Source organism: Aquarana catesbeiana, linkage group LG10 (genome assembly GCF_042186555.1).
Source record: "Aquarana catesbeiana isolate 2022-GZ linkage group LG10, ASM4218655v1, whole genome shotgun sequence".
Taxonomy (NCBI): Eukaryota; Metazoa; Chordata; class Amphibia; order Anura; family Ranidae; genus Aquarana; species Aquarana catesbeiana.
The window spans coordinates 247,620,931-247,643,370 of record NC_133333.1 but is presented as its reverse complement, the minus strand read 5'-3'; the positions used below and the strand labels follow the sequence as shown (position 1 = coordinate 247,643,370).

General features: G+C 42.7%; 1 protein-coding gene across 1 annotated transcript in view; it reads left to right on the top strand.

Annotated features, from left to right (window-relative positions):
* The window catches only part of MEGF6 (multiple EGF like domains 6), a 153,167-nt gene that overhangs the window by 77,643 nt on the left and 53,084 nt on the right, over nt 1–22,440 (top strand). Inside the window, exons 7-10 of the mRNA XM_073603592.1 lie at nt 3,356–3,478; nt 4,484–4,606; nt 5,627–5,782; nt 10,974–11,105. Coding sequence (XP_073459693.1) covers nt 3,356–3,478; nt 4,484–4,606; nt 5,627–5,782; nt 10,974–11,105 — 534 coding nt within the window. The remainder of the gene's footprint in view (nt 1–3,355; nt 3,479–4,483; nt 4,607–5,626; nt 5,783–10,973; nt 11,106–22,440) is intronic.

Genomic DNA, 22,440 nt, shown 5'->3' with positions numbered 1-22,440 from the left:
CTACTAACAGACGTTTTATCCCCTTTTTTTTTTTTTTTTCTCCTGAGCTATTTTGAAGACTTTGGTAAATCTTTGGACAAAAGTATTTCCTGATAGAAGAAGTCTCCGCTGTGTAAACTTTTACGGGCTCCAGCGTTTTAGCCGTGAGCTGTGATGATTGGCAGAGGTTACGGCGTAGCTTTGCAGGCGAGATATAAAAGCCGTGTGAGATCGGGTTCATGCTGGGGTTGTGCGTCGTTCTGCAGCTGCTTCTGTAACTCCGCAGGTTTCGCCTCTCTGCGCTATTTTTTGACACATCAGAGTCAAGCCGGGCAGGCGTCAGACATGTTAAAGTCAGTGCATAGCCCAAAAAAAAAAAAAGTTTTCCTTTACTTACATGCTAAAGTCCACATACAGATACATTTGATACATCCGTAGAAAGTACAAGCCAGCAACTCGACAGCTTCTCTATAGAAAATATTTATTTAAGCATTACAGCAATGACATCATCCAAAAAATGCTGACGTGTTTCGGCCTTAGGCCTTCATCAAAAGCAGCCAACTATACTATATAGCGGTTGAGCTTGGGTGAGTTTTTCTCTTGCTACATTTGATACATCCATAGAAAGTACAGGCCGGCAACTCGACAGCTTCTCCATAGAAAATATTTATTTAGGCATTACAGCGATGACATCATCCAAAAAAATTCTGACGCGTTTCGGCCTTAGGCCTTCATCAAAAGCAGCCAACTATACTATATAGCGGTTGAGCTTGGGTGAGTTTTTCTCTTGCTACATTTGATACATCCATAGAAAGTACAGGCCGGCAACTCGACAGCTTCTCCATAGAAAATATTTATTTAGGCATTACAGCGATGACATCATCCAAAAAAATGCTGACGCGTTTCGGCCTTAGGCCTTCATCAAAAGCAGCCAACTATACTATATAGCGGTTGAGCTTGGGTGAGTTTTTCTCTTGCTACATTTGATACATCCATAGAAAGTACAGGCCGGCAACTCGACAGCTTCTCCATAGAAAATATTTATTTAGGCATTACAGCAATGACATCATCCAAAAAAAATGCTGACGCGTTTCGGCCTTAGGCCTTCATCAAAAGCAGCCAACTATACTATATAGCGGTTGAGCTTGGGTGAGTTTTTCTCTTGCTACATCTGATACATCCATAGAAAGTACAGGCCGGCAACTCGACAGCTTCTCCATAGAAAATATTTATTTAGGCATTACAGCAATGACATCATCCAAAAAAATGCTGACGCGTTTCGGCCTTAGGCCTTCATCAAAAGCAGCCAACTATACTATATAGCGGTTGAGCTTGGGTGAGTTTTTCTCTTGCTACATTTGATACATCCATAGAAAGTACAGGCCGGCAACTCGACAGCTTCTCCATAGGAAATATTTATTTAGGCATTACAGCAATGACATCATCCAAAAAATGCTGACGCGTTGCGGCCTTAGGCCTTCATCAAAAGCAACCAACTATACTATATAGCGGTTGAGCTTGGGTGAGTTTTTCTCTCGCTACATTTGATACATCGGTTGAAAAAAAGACACAAGTCTAGGATAAGATGAATAAGAAAACCTCCATATACAGTGCCTTGAAAAAGTATTCATACCCCTTGAAATTTTCCAGTTTGTCATGTTACAAAAAAATGTAAATGTATGTTATTGGGATTTTATGTGATAGACCAACACAAAGTGGCTTATAATTGGGAAGCGGAAGGAAAATGATAAATGGTTTTCAACTTTTTTTTACAAATAAATATGTGAATAGTGTGTGGGGAGGCATTTGTATTCCGCCCACTTAGGTCCCACACACACTATTAGATTTTCTGCAGATTTTTTGTCTTAAGATTTACCAAAACCATATAATATGAGGTCAAACCTTAAGCGTTTCAATTTGTATGCAATCAGGCAGGCCCTCGCACTACATGGTTTTGGTAAATCTGAAGACAAAAATCTGCAGAAAATCTAATAGTGTGTATGGGGTCTTACTCTGATACCCCTAACTAAAATCTAGTGAAACCAATTGCCTTCAGAAGTCACCTCATTAGTATATAAAGTCCACCTCTGTGTAATTTAATCCCGGTATAAATACAGCTGTGAAGTCCTCAGAGGTTTGTTAGAGAACCTTAGTGAACAAACAGCATCATGAAGGCCAAGGAACACACCAGACAGGTCAGTGATAAAGTTGTGGAGAAGTATAAAGCAGGGTTAGGTTATAAAAAAATCTCTCAAGCTTTGAACATCTCACGGAGCTCTGTTCAATCCATCGTCCGAAAATGGAAAGAGTATGGCACAACTGCAAACCTACCAAGACATGGCCGTCCACCTAAACTGACCGGCCGGGCAAGGAGAGCATTCATCAGAGAAGAGCCAAGAGGTCCATGGTAACTCTGGAGGAGCTGCAGAGATCCACAGCTCAGGTGGGAGAATCTGTCCACAGGACAACTATTAGTCGTGTTCTCCACAAATCTGCCCTTTATGGAAGAGTGACAAGAAGAAAGACATTGGAGAAAGAAAACCATAATAAGTCCCGATTGCAGTTTGTGACTTGAGAAGCCATGTGGGGGACACAGCAAACATGTGGAAGAAGGTGCTCTGGTCAGATGAGACCAAAATTGAACTTTTTGGCCTTAAAGCAAAACGCTATGTGTGACGGAAAACTAACACTGCACATCACCCTGAACACACCATCCCCACCGTGAAACATGGTGGTGGCAGCATCATATTGTGGGGATGCTTTTCTTCAGCAGGGACAGGGAAGCTGGTCAGAGTTGATTTGATGGGAAGATGGATGGAGCCAAATACAGGACAATCTTAGAAGAAAACCTGTTAGGCTCTGCAAAAGACTTGAGACTGGGGGGAGGTTCACCTTCCAGCAGGACAACGACCCGAAACATCCAGCCAGAGCTACAATGGAAAGGTTTGGATCAAAGCATATTCATGTGTTAGAATGGCCCAGTCACAGTCCAGACCTAAATCACATTGAGAATCTGTGGCAAGACTTGAAAATTGCTGTTCACAGACGCTCTCCATCCAATCTGACAGAGCTTGAGATATTTTGCAAAGAAGAATGGGCAAAAATGTCCCTCTCTAGATGTGCAAAGCTGGTAGAGACATCCCCAAAAAGACTTGCAGCTGTAATTGCAGTGAAAGGAGGTTCTACAAAGTAGGCAGAAGCATGATGGGACTTGTAGTTTCGCAACAGCTAGAGGGCCTCCAGTTTGAGACCCCCGGTCAAGACCATTCCAATCATAATTCTTTACCATTGTGATGTATAATATGTTGGTAAGGTTGCAGTCTAATCTCTTGCTCGTAATAAATAGTATTGGTAATATATTTTCTTTTAAATATAGATGTTGATGAGTGCAGCAACGGCGCCTCCTGCTGTCAGCAAGTTTGTTCCAACTATGTCGGCGGCTACGAGTGCAGCTGCTATCCAGGGTATCGGCTCAACCGCGATGGCTGCGGCTGTGATGGTAACTGGCCTGTCTTCAGTGATGTAAAAATGTTAAATGAAGTTATTCAAGTCATCGTCGTTGTTAAATGATTAAGAATGCAGTTTTGGATCACTTTGGGGGAGATTTACTAAAACTGGATAGTGCAAAATCTGGGGCAGCCGTGCATGGGAGCCAATCAGCTTCTAACTTCAGCTCGTTCAATTAAGCTTTTACAATAAAACCTGGAAGCTGATTGGTTACTATACACAGCTGCACCCGATTCTCTGTGTTTTAGGCTCTATTTACACTTGTTGCGAATTATCATGCAACTTTGGACATCAAAGTTGCATGACAAGTCGTTCCCTATGTTTTCCAATGATACCCGTTCATATATGCATGACTTAAAGTTGCAGCATCTTCAGGTCCCTTTCACACTTGTGCGACTTGTCCCATGACTTGGGACTGCAAAGTCGCATTGACAAGTCGAACCCCATGATTTCCAATGTGTGACTTTACTTCAATGTAGTCCCTGCACTACTTTGGTCCCACTTTGTTGCGACTTGAGCTCCATAGACCTTCAAGATTGCACAGGCATTGCTTCCGGTCGCACAAGTGTGAAAGGGGCCTTTGGCTCCCGTTCACACTTGTGCAACTTGTCCTGCAACTTTGGACATCAAAGTTGCATGACCAAACGTTCCCCATTCTTTCCAATGATACCCATTCATATATGCATAACTTAAAGTTGCAGCTACTTCAAAGTAGTTCATGCACTACATTGGTCCAACTTTCATGCAACTTGAGGGCCATAGACTTCAATGTTAACTCTCAGAAGCTGCATGAAAGTTGTACCTGAATGTTATACAATGCAACTTGTGTGCAACAGTTGTCCATTATCACTGGTCAAAGCCAAAGTCTTATTCCAAGTTGCAATCATCCAAAGTTGCACTCCAAATTCGGAGAAACTTTGGAGTCGTGCAAGTGTGAATGGAGCCTTAATAAATCTCCCCCCTGTGTGATTACGTATCGTTCACTCTTTCCCTTTAGATGTGGATGAATGTTTATCGAACAATGGGGGATGCAGCCAAGTGTGTGAGAACCTTCCTGGGTCATCCACCTGCAGCTGTAATCCTGGTTATAGACTGGACACCGATGCCAAAGGATGTACCGGTAAGGCACTCTTACACTTTATGTTTCATGGCTTTACTTAAAGTGGAAGTAAACTCCCCAGTCCACCAACCAAACAACTCCAAACCCCATCGCTAAAGTCCTCCAAACGTCTGGTAACAGACCAATACACAAATAAATGTATAGTAATAAAGGCCACACTACTCTTGTTCCCCCCAAAGCCGGTGGCTTCTTTGTTGTATCGTGGTACCTACTTCCTCCACATGATTAGTTATAGTCATATAGGGTTACTGAAAGGGGACAGTATATCGCTAGAGTGAGTGTCAACGCCGAAGGTTGAAGTCCAACATCATCCTAGCAAGCTGCTATAAAGATCTTGGCATGGCAAGGATGCTGGAAAATGACCTGCAGCCCTCTCTTCTCTACATCTGTTTAAAATGCTGAATTTATAAGCTTGTCTGAAAGTTCAGAAGAAAGGGGGTGGAGAGCTGAAGTCACACTCTGCAGAGCTCAATGAGGACACACTGGGGCTCCTCCAGAAGATTTGAGGGGTTCCTTGAGCTGTTACAACCACTTTAAGCTACTGCCTCTTAATTAGCAGCAGCGTCGTCAGCCTGCCAATGGAGCTTCTTCAGTTGACCATTTGGCTGCTCATGTGATAGTTCTGATAGGGTGGCCTGTGTGATATATCGGTTAGTGAATCCAATGGCCAATGGCTGGCAGCCTCTTCCTGCTTCAGGCAGCTGCCTTCCTGATAACACACCACCAGGTTCACCTTCCTACGTCCACTATATTGAAGCGGATGTCTCCTGGGATACAGCGTGTGATGTTCATATCTCAGGAGGCTTCAAGCATGGAGAGGATGTCATTCTTGTCTAGGCAAGAATGGAGGTCGAGTGAAGTGTAAGAAAATTGCAGTGGAGGTTAGTATTGCATGGATGAAAAGTGTTTTGTATGAGAGAAAGTCTGCCTTAATAAAAAACTTCCTTGCATAGAAGATTCTTGGATAGCATTCTGTTGGATTTTACTTGTTGCTCATAGTACTTTCCTTTTTTTTCCCAGCCTTGCAGGGTGCAGGAGGTGGCCAGCGCCCCGTGGAAAACTCTCTTCCTCAAGTGACACTGCTGCGAGATGAGTTCCCCCAGATATTTGATGATGAGTACGATGAAGATGAAGAAGCAGAAGCTCGTGGCGAGCACACACTGTCTGAATCATTCGGTAACCTGCCACAGAAATATTGTCTGTTTCATTTTTTTATTTTCTTTAACATGTGTCAGCACGCTGTCTGTTCTTCTTCAAAAGTGATAAGCATGAGACAAAAGATGACATTTTCATACAAACAAAATGTGTAGCATGACTTGGAGATATGGGTGCTGGGAAATGTGTTGTCTGATAAATTCATTGAAAATGTGGATATGGACTGAAAGACAGAAACATTGGCATCACTGAGCTGAGGAATTAGGTTTTTTAAAATAAGTGTCCAAAATTGAAAAATAATTGTTAGAGCTGAAAGTAAAGCTTGTACAGGCTGAAAGTAAGACTACTCTACTGGGTCTTTCTTGAGGTTCTTATCAGGAAATTGGCTTATTTTTCTTGGGGTTCCCATCAGGATTCTGTCTGGTTCATCTTGGGTTTCCTGCTAGGAGCCTGCCTGGTCCTACTCTGGTTTCCTACCAGGAGCCTGCCTGGTCCTACTTGGGGTTCCTATTAGGAGCCTGCATGGACATTCTTGGGGTTCCTATCAGGAGCCTGCCTGTTCCTCCTTCCGGTTTCTACAAGGAGCCTGCCTGGTACTTCTGGAGGTTCCCATGAGGAGCATGACTGGTCTTTCATGGGTTGCATTCTAGAAGCCTGGCTATTTTTGGGCTCATCAATCGACTTTTTCCTTGTTCTATGCCTTATAGCAGAAGTTTCCTGTACCCTTATGGACTATTCACAGAGCTGAGGAATTACATTTTTTGAAAAGTGTCCAAAACTGACAACTAACTGTTAGATCTGAAACAAAATCTTGTACCGGCTGAAGGTAAGACTAATGCCACGTACACTTTACGGCAGACTTTGCCCGGCGGACGGGATTTCCTCAGACAATTCAATCGTGTGTGGGCTCCAGTGGACTTTGTTTTCTCAAAAGTTGGACGGACTTAGATTTGAAACATGTTTTAAATCAATCCGTCGAAATCGAGTCCGGTCGAAAAGTCCGCTTGTCTATATGCTAGTTCGACGGACAAAAAGCCACGCTAGGGCAGCTATTGGCTACTGGCTATGAACTTCCTTGTTTTAGTCCGGTCGTACATCATCACGTACGAATTCGATGGACTTTGGTGGATTGTGTGTAGGCAAGTCTGTTCATTCAGAAAGTCCGTCGTAAAGTCTGTCGAAAAGTCCGCTGAGCAAAGTCTGCCGTAAAGTCCGCTCGTGTGTACGCGGCATAACGGGTCTTTCTTGAGATTCTCATCAGAAACTTGCCTTGTTTTTCTTGGGGTTCCTACCAGAAGCTTACCTGTTCCCTGAAGAAGCCTGCCTGGTCCTTCTTAGGATTCCTACCCAGAGCCTGCCTGGTCCTATTCGGGGTTTCTACCAAGAGCCTGCCTTGTCCTTTCTAGGGTTCCTACCAGGAGCTGTCTGTTCCTATTTGGGGTTCCCACCAGGGGCCTGCATGGACCTTCTTGGGGTTCCTGAAAGAAGCATGCCTGGTCCTTGAGGTTCCCATGAGTAGCATGCCTGGTCCTTCATGGGTTGCATGCTAGAAGCTTCCCTGGCCATTTTTGGGCCTGGTAATAGACTTCTCCCTTCTTCTAAACCTTCTAGCAGAACCTTCTGGGACTATTCACTAAGCTGAGGAATTACCTTTTTTGAAAAAAAAAAAAAAGGGTCCAAAACTGACCAATAATTTTTAGAGCTGAAAGAAAATCAAGTACCAGCTGAAAGTAAGACAACCCGGTCTTTCTTGGGATTCTCATCAAGAACTTTCCTTGTGTTTCTTTGGATTCCTATAAGAAGCCTGCATTGTCCTCCTTAGGGTTCCCATGAGGAGCATCCCTGGTCCTTCATGGGTTGCATGCTAGAAGCTTGCCTGGCCATTTTTGGGCCTGTTAATAGACTCCTCCCTTCTTCTATGCCTTCTAGCAGAACCTCCTGGGACTATTCACTGAGCTGAGGAATTACATTTTTTGAAAAAAAAAAGGTCCAAAATTGACCAATAATTTGTAGAACTGAAACCAAATCTTGTACCAGCTGAAAGTAAGACAACCTGGTCTTTCTTGAGATTCTCATCAGGAATTTGCCTTTTTTTCTTTTGATTCCTATAAGAAGTCTGCATTGTCCTTCTTGGGGTTCCCATGAGGAGCATCCCTGGTCCTTCATAGGGTACCTGCTAGAAGCTTGCCTGGCCATTTTGTGGGCCCATTATTGATTCCACCTTTCTTCTTTTCCTTCTAGCAGAAGTTACATGTACCTTCTTCATAGGCGTGCGCACAGGGTGTGCCGGGTGTGCCCAGGCACACTCTTATCCCCCCCATGCGCATTAGTGTTATTGTTCTGTGTAGCAACTGGAACATGGGAAAGATCTCCCTCTTACCGGCTCTGCCATAAGAGAAGTGTTTATCCTTTTCTCTTTCACTGTGCCAGCAGGGAGATCAATGTGCCGGGGTCATATATATGTAGATACATACACATACATGTGTGTTTGAGCTTAAGTGTGCACACCCTAATGCATTAGGCTGCGCACACCTATGACCTTCTTGGACTATTCACCAGAACCTGTTTGCGCCATCTTGAGCCCATTACAATGCTTACATACTCCTTGGACCCGAGAGCCACTGTCTTCATGATTGCAGTTTTTGGTGACATCTTTATATAGCAATACATGAACTATTCTTTGTCTGAACCGGGAGTCTGACTGACCACCCACCACCCAGATTCTCTGTCCTCAGCGATGGTAATTCTGCATCTTCAACATTTTCAGGGTGCTTTAAAATCATTTGCAGAGCAGAAAGACATCAGGTCACCCGAAATGCCCCTCCAAATACTTTCTCACTGTATAGTTTTTCTGTATAACGTTTATCAATTGTACTTAAGAATGCTTCTCACTTAAAGCTGTATAGCTGAACTTTGGTAGCTAAGATGGTTGTCTCTCATTCTCATATTTGGAAAATGCTGCTTGATCAAGTGGGGAGTTAAATCCTTCTCTTAAAATTGGATAAATATGTTTTCTTTAAAGCATGGGTGGTCTTAATAATATTTTAAGTAATTGTTTATTTAGTATATTTAAACCAGAGCTCCCATTATTAAAATCCATCTGGAAACAAGCAAACCGCAACCTTTCTTGAAGCTGAAATGAAGGAAAACATAACAATGTGTACTGTATGTGCAGAATCTTTCAAGCTGATTTAATCGGCTTATATTTTGCCTTTCCTGGTTCCTCCTTTGCCCCCTCTTTGACATGCTAATGACATTTTTAAATTGAACATTTATGTTTTCATTACATATTTTATGTTAGACTCAGTAATGTCATCGCTTGGTCTCAGTGCTTCTCTATGCAATGCAGGAAGATCGTGGATTGAAGGAGGGGCTAGCAAGGTGGTGTACATACAGTGCATCTGGAAAGTATTCACAGCGCTTCACTTTTTCCACATATTGTTATTGTTACAGCCTTATTCCAAAATGGTTTCAATCCATTATTTTCTTAAAAATTCTACAAACAATACCCCATAATGACAATGTGAAAGAAGTTTGTTTGAAATCTTTGCAAATTTATTCAAAATAAAAAATGAAAAAAATCCCATGTACATAAGTATTCACAGCCTTTGCTCAATACTTTGGTGAAGCTCCTTTGGCGCCAATTACAGCCTCAAGTCTTTTTGAGTATGACGCTACAAGCTTGGCACATCTATTTTTGGGCAGTTTCTCCCATTCTTCTTTGCAGGACCTCTCAAGCTCCATCAGGTTGGATGGGGAGCGTTGGTGCACAGCCATTTTCAGATCTCTCAAGAGATGTTCAATAAGGTTCAAGTCTGGGCTCTGGCTGGGCCACTCAAGGACATTCACAGAGTTGTATCGTAGCCACTCCTTTGTTATGTTGGCTGTGTTCTTAGAGTCGTTGTCCTGTTGAAAGACGAACCTTCGCCCCTGTCTGAGGTCCAGTGTGCTCTAGACCAGGTTTTCATCAAGGATGTCTCTGTACATTGCTGCATTCATCTTTCCCTCGATCCTGACTAGTCTCCCAGTTCCTGCCGCTGAAAAACATCCCCACAGCATGATGCTGCCACCACCATGCTTCACTATAGGGATGGTATTGGCCTGGTGATGAGCGGTACATGGTTTCCTCCAGACATAACGCTTGCTATTCAGGCCAGTGAGTTCAATATTTGTTTCATCAGACCAGAGAATTTTGTTTCTCATGGTCTGAGAGTCCTTTAGGTGCCTTTTGGCAAACCCCAGATGGGCTGTCATGTGCCTTTTACTGATGAGTGGCTTCCGTCTGGCCACTCTACCATATAGGCCTGATTGGTGGAGTGCTGCAGAGATGGTTGTTCTTCTAGAAGGTTCTCCTCTCTCCACAGAGAAAGCTGAAGCTCTGTCAGAGTGACCATCGGGCTCTTGGTCACCACCCTGACTAAGGCCCTTCTCCCCGATCGCTCAGTTTGACCAGGTGGCCTGGTCTAGGGAGAGTCCTGGTGGTTCCAAACTTCTTCTATTTACAGATGATGGAGGCCACTGTGCTCATTGGGAACTTCAATGCTGCCGAAATTTTTCTGTACCCTTCCCCAGATCTGTGCCTCCATACAATCCAGTCTCAGAGGTCTACAGACAATTCCTTGGACTCCATGGCTTGGTTTGTGCTCTGACATGCATTGTTACCTGTGGGACCTTATATGGACAGGTGTGTGCCTTTCCAAATCATGACCAATCAACTGAATTTACCACAGGTGGACTCCAATCAAGTTGTAGAAACATCTCAAAGATGATCAGTGGAAACAGGATGCACCTGAGCTCAATTTTGAGTGTCATGGCAAAGGCTGTGAATACTTACAGTATCTCACAAAAGTGAGTACACCCCTCACATTTTTGTGAATATTTCATTCTATCTTTTCCTGTGACAACACTGAAGAAATTACATTGTCTGTTAAAAATGTTATCAGAAGGACAGGAAGTGAGGAGAAATATTTCTAATGGGACCCTAGATAGGAGCAAAAACTTGACGGTTTCTAACCCCTTCCCACTCTTTCCAAAGCTAATAAAAAAAAGCTTTGGCTGGAGATACTGTTTTAGTTGTTTTCTTTTTTTTACTTTTGTATTTTTTTGGGGAGATGTTTAATAAACGATTAAAAAATATACAACACTACTGTACATTACTTTTAATGAGATTCGACTAGTTAGGTTATCATTGTTATTTATTTGGAATTTCCAGTTTGCTTTGAGGGCTCATTTGGTCCAGACTGCATTTCGACATGTGATGACTGTCAGAACGGAGGAGCGTGTAACACAGAGAAGAATGGCTGTGCGTGTGCTGCTGGATGGGCTGGACTCATATGCAATCAGAGTAAGTACTGAGGCTACACTTTTTTGGTTTAACCTATTAAATTTCTAACAAACTCCAAATGCAATGTGAATTTTCTAGCAAGACTCAAGCCAAAAAATACAGACATAAAATGAATAGCCCATTAAAATATAGAATACCAAAACTAGCTTTTTCTGGAGAGGCTAGAGATATTCGCTCCAGTACTTTTTTTTTGGCACTAGATGTCCTCAGCCCGTCATCATTCAACTAGGTTATCCCGGACGAGCCCCCAACCTGTAACTGGACGGTGAAAGAAGCAGCAAAGTCATGACCTTATCTCTCTGTCACCCTCCTCCTATTAGAATGATCTTGTCAGCACACAAATTGATTGGCTTCTTGTACTGTCAGACTTGTACTGGAATAGGAGGTGGAAGGAAAACTTCCAATAGGGGGCGCTTATTCTGGTGACAAGAAGGAGAAGATTTTCCTCGATTTCCTTCTAGTTCCTCTTACATTTACAGCTGATAGGGGATTTTTTTTTTCATTCTCTACTATTTCCAAATGAAAATGTTTTGCTCTTAGATATCTTTTAAAGTGTATGCAAACCCTAATTTGTTTTTTTTTTAATTGGTCCCTTTTGATCCTGCTGAAAATCCAAGGAGCTGAAATTGTTCTGTGCTCTCTGCCACTACTCCATTTGTATCAGTTATATGGTTACTAGTTCTCCTGTGTGGACTACAGAACTTCTCCCACTATGTTATGGAGAAGAAGAGAGGGGGAGATGTAGTCATAAAACACTTCCTGTCCTATGGTGACAACGCTGCTTCTCTATAGATACAGTAGGGCGAGTGAGTGTTGTCACCCTAGGAAGGAAGTGTATTACTGGAAGGGTCATCAAGAAAAAAGAAGCCTGAGAAGAGAAAATGAATGCAGCCACAACATCTAAGGACTAGTAAGCTGCAATATATTTTGTTCATGGTATAGAAAAACTTTAAAGAACCCTCAGTTCAGTTTTCATGAATGTGTTCTGCTCCCCAGGGGACCAAGTGTGCAGAGCATGAGATGATGAGGGTTGCCTCCTGTACAGTTCCCATCTCAGCACCCCTGGATGTTGAGACAGGGTCTGCATGGGTGAAAGAAAGTCACAAGTGCCAAGGTGTAGACACTGTGAGCAGGACCTTGGGAGAGCTGGTACGAGCAGAGGTACTTCTGAAGATGCACTGTGGAGATGTCACTTGTGCCTTTCTTTTGCCCTCTGCGGACCCTGTTTCAACATCCAGGGGTGCTGATACGGGAAGTGTGCAAGAAGCCACCCTTGTCATCTCTGGCTCTGCAGTGAAGATGTCAAGTCCAATTGAGGATGGAGTCAGGTCTCAAACCTGGTCAAGTGTTAGCTGGGTTGCAGGACACCAGAACGTGAGCAGAATCAGAGTCAGGAATAGGCAGAAGTCGGCAACGATCAGGTAGATAGGTACATGCTCAGCAGGCAAAAGCATGCTCAGCAGTCCAAGCCAAGGTCAGCAGCAGAAGCAGATAGCGCACATTGGCAGGCAAAAATAATCCGAGAGCAAGGTCAGAGAAGAAGCCTGGGTCAGTAACTGGTTTAAGATGCTTATCAGGAACAGGATCACAAGAACAAGACTGAAGACCATTCAGCAAAGAGCTAATGCAGAGTTCAGGAATAAATTAGCCACTTGGCGACAGTGGATGTGCATGCATGCTCACTATGCCTATGCGCACATGCATTAGCATGACAGCGTGCCTTAGCCAGACACTGAGGCTAACAGATTTATTGGACAGGGATCCCCTCCTCCTTTCAAGGCCATGTGACAACGCAGCTAGCAAGAAGATATCTGCTTTGACAGATGACATTTTTCTTCATCTCCAAGCACTTGCTCAAGACAAGTGTAGGCAGATGCAGTCTACTTTCTCCACTGTAGGTGGCGCTCATGGGCAGCGGTGGTAAGGTTGGAAAGGAAGTCTAGAGCAACATGGTTCCTCTATGGTTTCCCGAATCACTGGGAAAGCTATCTGGTTGGATGCTGCTGCCCATGTGACTCCGGCAGCCATCTTGGTTTAGGATGAGCCTATTTGAAGCCCTGGCTCCCAGGCTTCCAGGCTTGACGCGCATTTTGCGAGTGGGTAGAGTAGGGACGGCTACTCTGCCTGGTAGGGACAGAACTAAAATGTTCTCACAAGGAGGGAAAGCGTGGGGTTTACAACCTCTCCGGACATCTTCCCACTTGGGGGGCGCAAGACGGCCAGACCGCATTTTGCCCCTCTTTACATGCGCTGTCAGTTCAGCTGAAACCTGCTCTCTACATTCTGTTGGACCTGTGAGTGTTCCCAAGTGGGCTGTCCTTCCACCAGGTGTGTTGTGAACTGTCTTTGCATTATTACAATACAAGTATTTTCATCGCACTTGGACTGCGTGCGTTATTGCCACCTCACCGCACTGCACCCCACCTACACAAGCATCTCACAAGGAATGCAGGAAATCTTCTAGTCAAGATGGCAAGTGCCTGAAGACTGAGAAAAGTGCTTCCTGTCAAATCCTTCATCTCCTTGCTAGCTGCGTTGTTGGACGGTCATGGAGGAAGGAGGGGTGCCCTGTCTGACCTCATAGCTAGCCTTAGACAGCACATAGGAAGATGGGGCAAAATACTTTGTCCCCCGGGGAACAGAACACATTAAGAAAATGAAAGTGAGATGACTTCTTTAAATCATGCAGTAGCAAAAAAAAAATCAAAGTAGAGTCTCCATCATGTCTACCAGCTGCTAGGGTATGGCAGAGCTACATCTCATACCAACCCTACGAGACTGACTTCTGAGTCTAAAGAACGCTATGATCCTATGCAGTATAACAAACTATAAGGGGACAAGCAGATGCATAATCACATGGCTGAGGGCGATTGTTAATCATCTCATCTCTCTGTACTCCGTGTTAAAGTAAACTCTTCTAAATTGAGGCAATCTGCTCTGAATCGGGAGGCTGAACTTAAAACACTAAGTGCTTCATATGAGAAGGCAAAATAGCTGCGAGTCCTGCAGACAAAACAACATCCGTCACACCAAGGAGGTTTTTTTTGGGTGAATCATATCAAGAAAACGTAAACACGACGTCCATTTCTTCAGTGCGCTGTCACCTTGATTATAGGGGATGGTGAAAAATGAAGTCATGTTTATAATGTCGCTGGAAGAACGTGTGTGACCTTGGTCAATTACTTCACTCCGGAATAAAGTGAGAGCCAACTTCACAGAGGATAGAAAGATGGTAACTTCAGGTTCCAAAGATTACGTCTCTGTCAAGCCATCAGATTAAAGAATGGTGTGTTCCTATAGATCAGTGGTCTCCAAACTGTGGCCCTGAGCTGAATGTGGCCCCTTGCTTGCTTTTATTTGGACCTTGGGGCACTATTCCTCCCACTGACACCAAAAATGGTGCCCTTTTTTTCTTCTACTGACACCAATGATGGGACACTTTTCCTCCCTCTGACACCAACTACGGGGCACTATTCCTCCCACTGACACCAAAGATAGGGCAGCTATTCTTCCCACTGACCCCAACGATGGGGCATTATTCCCCCCCACTGACACTAAGGACGGGGTAGTGTTTCCGCCTCTGACACCAACGACGGGGCACTATTCCTTCTACTGACACCAATGATGGGGCACTATTCCCCCCCTGACACCAATGATGGGACACTATTCCTCCCAGTGACACCAATGATAGGACACTATTCCCTTCACTGACACCAATGATGGAGCTATTATCCATCCCCTGATACCAACAATGGGGCACTATTCCTCCCACTAATAACAATGATGGGGCATTATGTACTCCCATTAATGCCAGGGCATTTGCTACTCCCAAAGCGCCTACAGTCTGCCCCCCTTAAAGTCTGAAAGGACACTAAACTGGCCCTTTGTTTAGAAAGTTTGGAAACTGCTTTGATTCAATCCAGGTTGAATCCAAGCAGAAGATGGTGTCACCTTATAGAAGTTGAGGTTGAAGACTAAGTTTTTAGGAAAATATCCTTTGCACACAACTGCAAAGGTTGGTTTAAATACATTGTGCAATTTTGTGAAATGTTGTTTCATGTAAATGCCTACCAATAGTTCCCCACCCCCATCCCCGGAAGCTTGGCCAAAAATCTTCATAGTGTCCTGCCCAAGTTCTGGGACACTGCAGTCATTAGAGGCTCACTCCCAGCGTCACGGGAGCAAGTGGTGTTCCATTGATTTCACATATTTTATTTATTTATTATTACTGCTAGGCGAAAGTGCTATCCACTACACCACTGTGCCGCCCATATTTACTAACTCCCTGTAGTTTTCTCGACAATTGTTATATCAACATTTTTATAGCCACTAGATGGAGCTGAGGAGCATAGGAAACACATACATCTGTGTAACAAGAGATGCAATGTAACAATTTTACATAAGGCTATAAGGAATTCGTAATCATTGGTTCCCTTTGTTTGCTAATGCCCTCTAGCTTTCTCTAGAATTGTTAAACCAACTGCATTATGGTTACATATAGTTACATAGTAGGTGAGGTTGAAAAAAGACACAAGTCCATTAAGTCCAAACTATGTGTGTGATTATATGTCAGTATTACATTGTATATCCCTGTATGTTGCGGTCGTTCAGGTGCTTATCTAATAGTTTTTTTAAATTATCGCTGCTCCCCGCTGAAACCACCACCTGAGGAAGGGAATTCCACATCCTTACCGCTCTTACAGTAAAGAACCCTCTACGCAGTTTAAGGTTAAACCTCTTTTCTTCTAATTTTAGTGAGTGGCCATGAGTCTTATTAAATTCCCTTTCACGGAAAAGTTTTATCCCTATTGTGGGGTCACCAGTCCGGTATTTGTACAATAAAATCATATCCTCCCTCAATCGCTCTTCTCCAGAGAGAATAAGTTCAGTGCTCACAACCTTTCCTCATAACTAATATCTTCCAGACCCTTTATTAGTTATGTTGCCCTTCTTTGGGCTCGCTCCAGTTCCAGCACATCCTTCCTGAGGACTGGAGCCCAGAACCGGACAGCATACTCCAGCCGGACCAGAGTCTTGTAGAGTGGGAGGAATTATTTATTTATCTCTGGAGTTGATCCCCTTTTTAATGCCAATATTCTGTTTGCTTTGTTAGCAGCAGCTTGGCATTGCATGCCATTGCTGAGCCTATCATCTACTAGGACCCCCAGGTCCTTTTCCATCCTAGATTCCCCCAGAGGTTCTCCACTAGATGGAGCTGAGGAGCATAGAAAATACAGAAGTCTTTTTAAAAAGATACAATATAACAATTTTAGAAAACGCTGGAGGGAACAAGTAACCTTTGATTACACATATTGTTAATTCCCTGTAGCTTTCTCTAGAATTGTTATATCAATAAGATTCTGACCACTAGATGGAGCTGAGGAGGAAACACATACACCTTTGTAACAAGCGATGCAATGTAACAATTTTACAAAACTCTATAGGGAATTAGTAATCACTGGTTTCCTTTGTTTGCTAATTCCCTCTAGCGTTCCCTTAGAATTGTTACATTGACCACATTAACGCCACTAGATGAAGCTGAGAAGCATTGGAAATACATACGTCTTTGTAAGAAGAAATACAATGTAATAATTTTATAGAACTCTAGCAGGAATTAGTAACTACTGTTACATTTATTTGCTGATTCCCTCTAGTCTAGTATTCTTACATTTTTACATTTTTGCATTGTTGCATTTTATCTCTTGTTACAAAAACTTATGTATGACCTCTGCTCCTCAGCCCCATCTAGTGGCCATAATGTAATATTTTAAAAGTACTTTCGTTCAGAAGAGAAACTAGCCTAGAGAACATTTGTTTTTGCTCAATTCGCACAGAACAAATGTACATGAGGAGTCGCTGGATGAACGGTTATGTGAATTTGTAATAAATTATCCTCTAACTGTGGAAGTTTTTTTGGCCAAGCTTCCATGTACTTCCATTAAAAAACATTTTACAAAAATGCACATTGTATTTTATCCTACTAGGGGCCATTTAGGTGCAAAGGCTATTTTCTTAAAAAAGGTGAACTTGGCCTTCAATGCTGGCCTGACTTGGTACTCCTGCTTTGGTTTGGCTGTGCGGTCACGTTGCTTTTCCTCTCTCCGAGTCCAATACCGTCTTCTTGTTTATCCGGCACGTTGACTCTCCAGGTTTCCATCTCTAGTTAACATCTTAAAATAGAAGCCATCCTCTTCCAGGACGATCCTTGGATCTGATTTTTGGAGCCCTCGTATACCGCAGTTTGATTTTTGGATATTCTTGGACATTCAAGTTTTCGTTCCATTTATAATTTCTACCCGCCGGGATCTCTGAAGTAGGTTCAAGCCATCTTCTCCATGGAACGTTGCCTCCTTGAGGTATCAGCATTTCGTTTTTTTTTTTAGGAATTTGTTGTAAGCGGCTGTTCTTTCCAATAGAAATATGATTACTTGGCCATTTTTGCACGGTGATTCATTTTGAAATCTTGTGACTGATTTTACATAGTTAGAAAGTTAGTCAAGTATAAATAAAGACACCAGAAGAAGTTAATCTAGTTTAACCAGTAGAAAGAAATACATCAATAGAAACCTACACTATTCTATACCCACAGTAGATCCAGAGGAAGGCAAAAAAATTACCTTAAAGCCCAACTCCGGGCAAAAAAAAAAAAAAGTTTTCCCTTGCAGTGGGGCTGTGCCTGAACCGCAAGGGTTAATTGCTCATTTTTTGTCTAGGGCAGGGGTCTTCAAAGTTTCTAAGCAAAGGGCCAGTTTACTGTCCTTCATACTTTAGGTGAGCCAGACTGGGTGTAGAAAATGTCCTGGCATCCAAAGGGAGTAAACAATGTGCCACCTTTGATGTCAGTGGAGGGAATAGTACCCCGTTATTGGTGTCAGTGGGGGGAATAGTGCCCCATCATTGGTGTCAGTGGGAGGAATAGTGCCCCATCATTGGTGTCAGTGGGAGGAATAGTGTCCATCATTGGTGTCAGTGGGAGGAATAGTACCCCATCATTGGTGTCAGTGGGGGGAATAGTGCCCCATCATTGGTGTCAGTGGGAGGAATAGTGTCCATCATTGGTGTCAGTGGGAGGAATAGTGTCCATCATTGGTGTCAGTGGGAGGAATAGTACCCCATCATTGGTGTCAGTGGGAGGAATAGTGCCCCATCATTGGTATCAGTGAGTTGGATAGTTCCCCATCATTGGTGTCAGTGAGAGGAATAGTGCCCCATCATTTGTATCAATGGAAGGAATAGTGCCCTTTCTTGGTATCAATGGAATGAATAGTGTCCCATCATTGGTGTCAATGGGAGAAATAGAGCCCTTTCATTGGTATCAATGGAAGGAATAGTGTCCCATCATTGGTATCAGTGGGAGGAATAGTGCCCCATCATTGGTATCAATGGAAGGAATGGTGCCCCATCATTGGTGTCAGTGGGAGTAATAGTGTCCCATCATTAGTGTCAGTGGGTGGAATAGTGCCCCATCATTGGTGTCAGTGGGAGTAACAGTGCCCTTTTGATGGTGTCAGTGGGAGGAATATTGCCCCATTGTTGGTTTCAGCAACAGAAATTATGCCCCATTGTTGGTGTCAGTGAATGGAGTAGTGCCCCAAGGGCCTGTAAAATGCAAGCAAAGGGACATATCTGGCCCCCAGGCAGCATTTTGGAGACCGCTGGTCTAGGGGATTGGGAGAATGGAGATACACTTACCTGATCCTCCAGTTGGAGATCGCTTGTATAAGTTATCGTGTAACAAAATGCGTGATTGTCCGGAAAGAGAATCTCATTGCGGTGATGCATTTTTTTTTTTGACATTTGGAAAAACTAGTGGGCGTGGTGAAGATCGAGTTTACTTTCCATGTGCGTTTATGGAAGCGAGCTCATAAATCACCAATTTCCTCCAGAGACACATGTTTGCTGTTATTCTCTGGTGTCACATTGCCAATAACCGAGTGACGGCATAAAACCGTTTACATACTTGAAATAATTGGGGGAATTAGCAACAAATTGCTGTTAAGTTTAGCGTGAAGAAGAGGCTTGGGTGGCTTAGTAACATGCCTTTTACATTTAGATTACAGCGTGTTATTATCAGGTGTTTAACCTCACCGATACATGAGAAATAAAGGCTTGTTCGAAGAATCCGGGGTGGTTCTGGTTGACAAACATTTCCCTATATTGAAGCCGAAATGTAATCAGCTTATAGTTTGCCTACCATGGTTCCTCCCTCCCCCCCTCATCAACATGCTAATGATTTTTTTTTTTAATTAAAACTTTTCCAATATCTTTACATATACATTATTTTAGACCCAGTGATGTTATCACTGGGTCTCTGTCAGTGGCGGCCTGTCCATACGGGGCGCCGCCCCCCTAATCCATGTGTCCGCCCCCTAATCTACATGCAGGGCGCCGGACGCATGGATTCCAATGGGGTCTTTTTTTTTTTAATCACATGATTACAGCCGGGGGCTCTAATTGGCTTCAAAAAGGGTGGGCTCAGGGCACAGAGCACTGCGCCCCGAGCCCACCCACTTGTGGGTTGACATGTGCAATTCGTCTCGTTCCAAATTACTTTTTTAACGAATTTCGACAACTTTGTTAATTCTGAAACATCCGAATTGAGGAAAACCCATTTGACGAATTGTTCCGACTATTCGTAAATTCGAATATTAATAAATTGTATGTATTGGAATTTCCTTTGAAACTTGGCTGTTGGTGAACATAGCAAATACGAATTTATCCGAAGTTACGAATTATTCAAAATAACGAATGCCGTATTTAGACAAATGGAACGTAACAAATTAATAATAAATAACAATAATAATAATAATAATAATAAAAACTTTTTATTGTTACTATTTATTAATTCATTCCGTTCCATTCGTTTAGATGTGGCATTTGTGATTTCGGATAATTCGTAACTTCGGATAAATTTGTATTTGTTACTTTCACTAACAGCCAAGTTTGAAAGGAAATTCCAATACCTATAATTTAATAGTTAGTTATTATTAGTTAGTTATTATTTTGAATTTTCGGATTTTCGTTCTTTTGGATTTTCAGGTTTTCTCTCGGATTTTCTTTCTTATTTTCAGATTTTCGAATTTACGAATTTTTTATTTTTCGAATTTTCGAAATGCAATCATACCAAATGACCCGAAAAACAAACAAATAGTTGTTATTTTGAATTTTCAGATTTTTGTTCGTTCGGATTTTTAAGTTTTCTTTCTTTTTTTTGAATTTTCGGATTTTCTTTCTTATTTTCGGATTGTATAATTTTTTAATCTTTGAATTTACGAATTGCGATCATACCGAGTGCCCTGAAAAACGAAAAAAAAAAAAAATAGTTATTATTAGTTAGTTATTATTTTGAATTTTCAGATTTTGGTTCGTTTGGATTTTCAGGTTTTCTTTAGAATTTTCAGATTTTCTTTCTTATTTTCGGATTTTCGAATTTTTTTATTTTTGAATTTACGAATTGCGATCATACCGAATGACCCAAAAAATGAAAAAAAAAAATAGTTATTATTAGTTAGTTATTATTTTGAATTTTCGTTCTTTCGGATTTTCAAGTTTCTTTCGAATTTTTGGATTTTCTTTCTTATTTTTGAATTTACAAATTTTTGAATTTACGAATTGCGATCATACCGAATGACCCGAAAACCGAAAAGATAGTTATTATTAGTTAGTTATTATTTTGATTTTTCGTATTTTCGTTCGTTTGGATTTTCAGGTTTTCTGATGAATTTTCTGATTTTCTTTCTTATTTTCGAATTTACTAGTTTTTGAATTTATGAATTTTCGAATTTACGAATTGCGATCATACCGAATAACCCGAAAAACAGAAAAAAAAAAAGAAACGAATGAAACGAAAACTGACACATTTTTCAGCAGTGCACATTTCTACTGGTGTGACAATAGTGAATTAATATTCGCTATTGTGTTCCTGATTCTCCTCCCGGCCAATCAGGAAGTGATGGAGCACCAGCCAAAATGGAGCACCAGCCGCCACTGGTCTCTGTGCTTCTCTATGCAATTCTGGCAGATCATGGCTGGTGGGGGGGCTGGCAGGGTGCTGAACTTGGCTTTCTGAAAACATCACAGGACCCGGCCTCAGTTCTCCTCTCAAGGGGCCTCTGCCCTCGATGTAAACAATGGGATGGCAGACCGCTCAAAGTAAAGTCCACATGTGACGCTGAGCCTCCTTGACTGAAAGAGCTGAAATCCAATGACTGAAAGGGGCAGGCTGGGGAGACAAAGGCTAGATGATGCTGGACGTCCTCCAGCTAGGAAGTGAGGAGGCCTCTATCTGACTTTCTGAGGCTTCTAATGTATATTGTGAGAAGCTGCATTTCAGGTAGATATAAAGAACCCGGAAAGGAATGCAGCTCTGTAATCCTTAAATGTATTTTTAAATACAAGCAGTGCTAGTACCTGAATGTGATCTGGTATCGGCCTCTTGTAGTCTCTGTACAGCAGGGCTGGAGTGTGAGAGGAAGAAGCAAAGCAAGGAGCCAATCAGTTCATGTGCTGACAAGAAGCTTGCTGATATTAGGAGAGATCAGAGTAACAGAGGAATTAGCTCATCACTGTGCTGCCTCTCCTGTCACTGTCCGGTTACAGGCAAGGAGCAGGTTGAGGACGACCTGGGCTCAGAGGAAGCAGGTTGAATGATGCTAGCCTCAGACATCTATTGGCGGAGAATGGCGGGGGGGGGGATTGGGGAAATCTCTGAATTGAAGGTGAATATTACAGCAATAGCTTGTTTTTTTGTTTTATCTTTTAATCAGCTACTTATTTTTGTCTTCTTTTGGCTGGGGTTCTGCTTTAAGTTAATTCAGTAATCCCATATCTGTTATAGTCAGTTGGCATGAGTTAGCTGAAATCTAGACTTGCAGTGGTAGTGTCTGCTTTGCAGTCTAGTTCAGTGGAAAGGAATGGAACCTGCATAGGGGCATCACCAGGACAATATAGGGGGCATCATTAGTGTGGAGCATGGGATGATATCATAGTGGGCATTACCAGTGTGGAGCATGGGCGGACATCATAGACGGCATCATTAGTGTGGAGCATGGGAGGACATCATAGGGGGCATCACCAACATGGGGCATAGGACATCATAATGGACATCACCACTATGGAGCAAGAGAGGGCATCATAAGGGACATCAAGACATGTGGAGCATGGGAGAGCATCATCACCTGTGGATCACAATCACCAATGTGGATTATGTGGGGACAACATAGTGGGCATCATCCGTGTGGAGCATTGCAGGACATCATAGTGGGCAACACAAATGTGAAGCATGGCAGGACATCATAGTGGGCATCACCAGTATGAAGCATTGGAGAACATCATA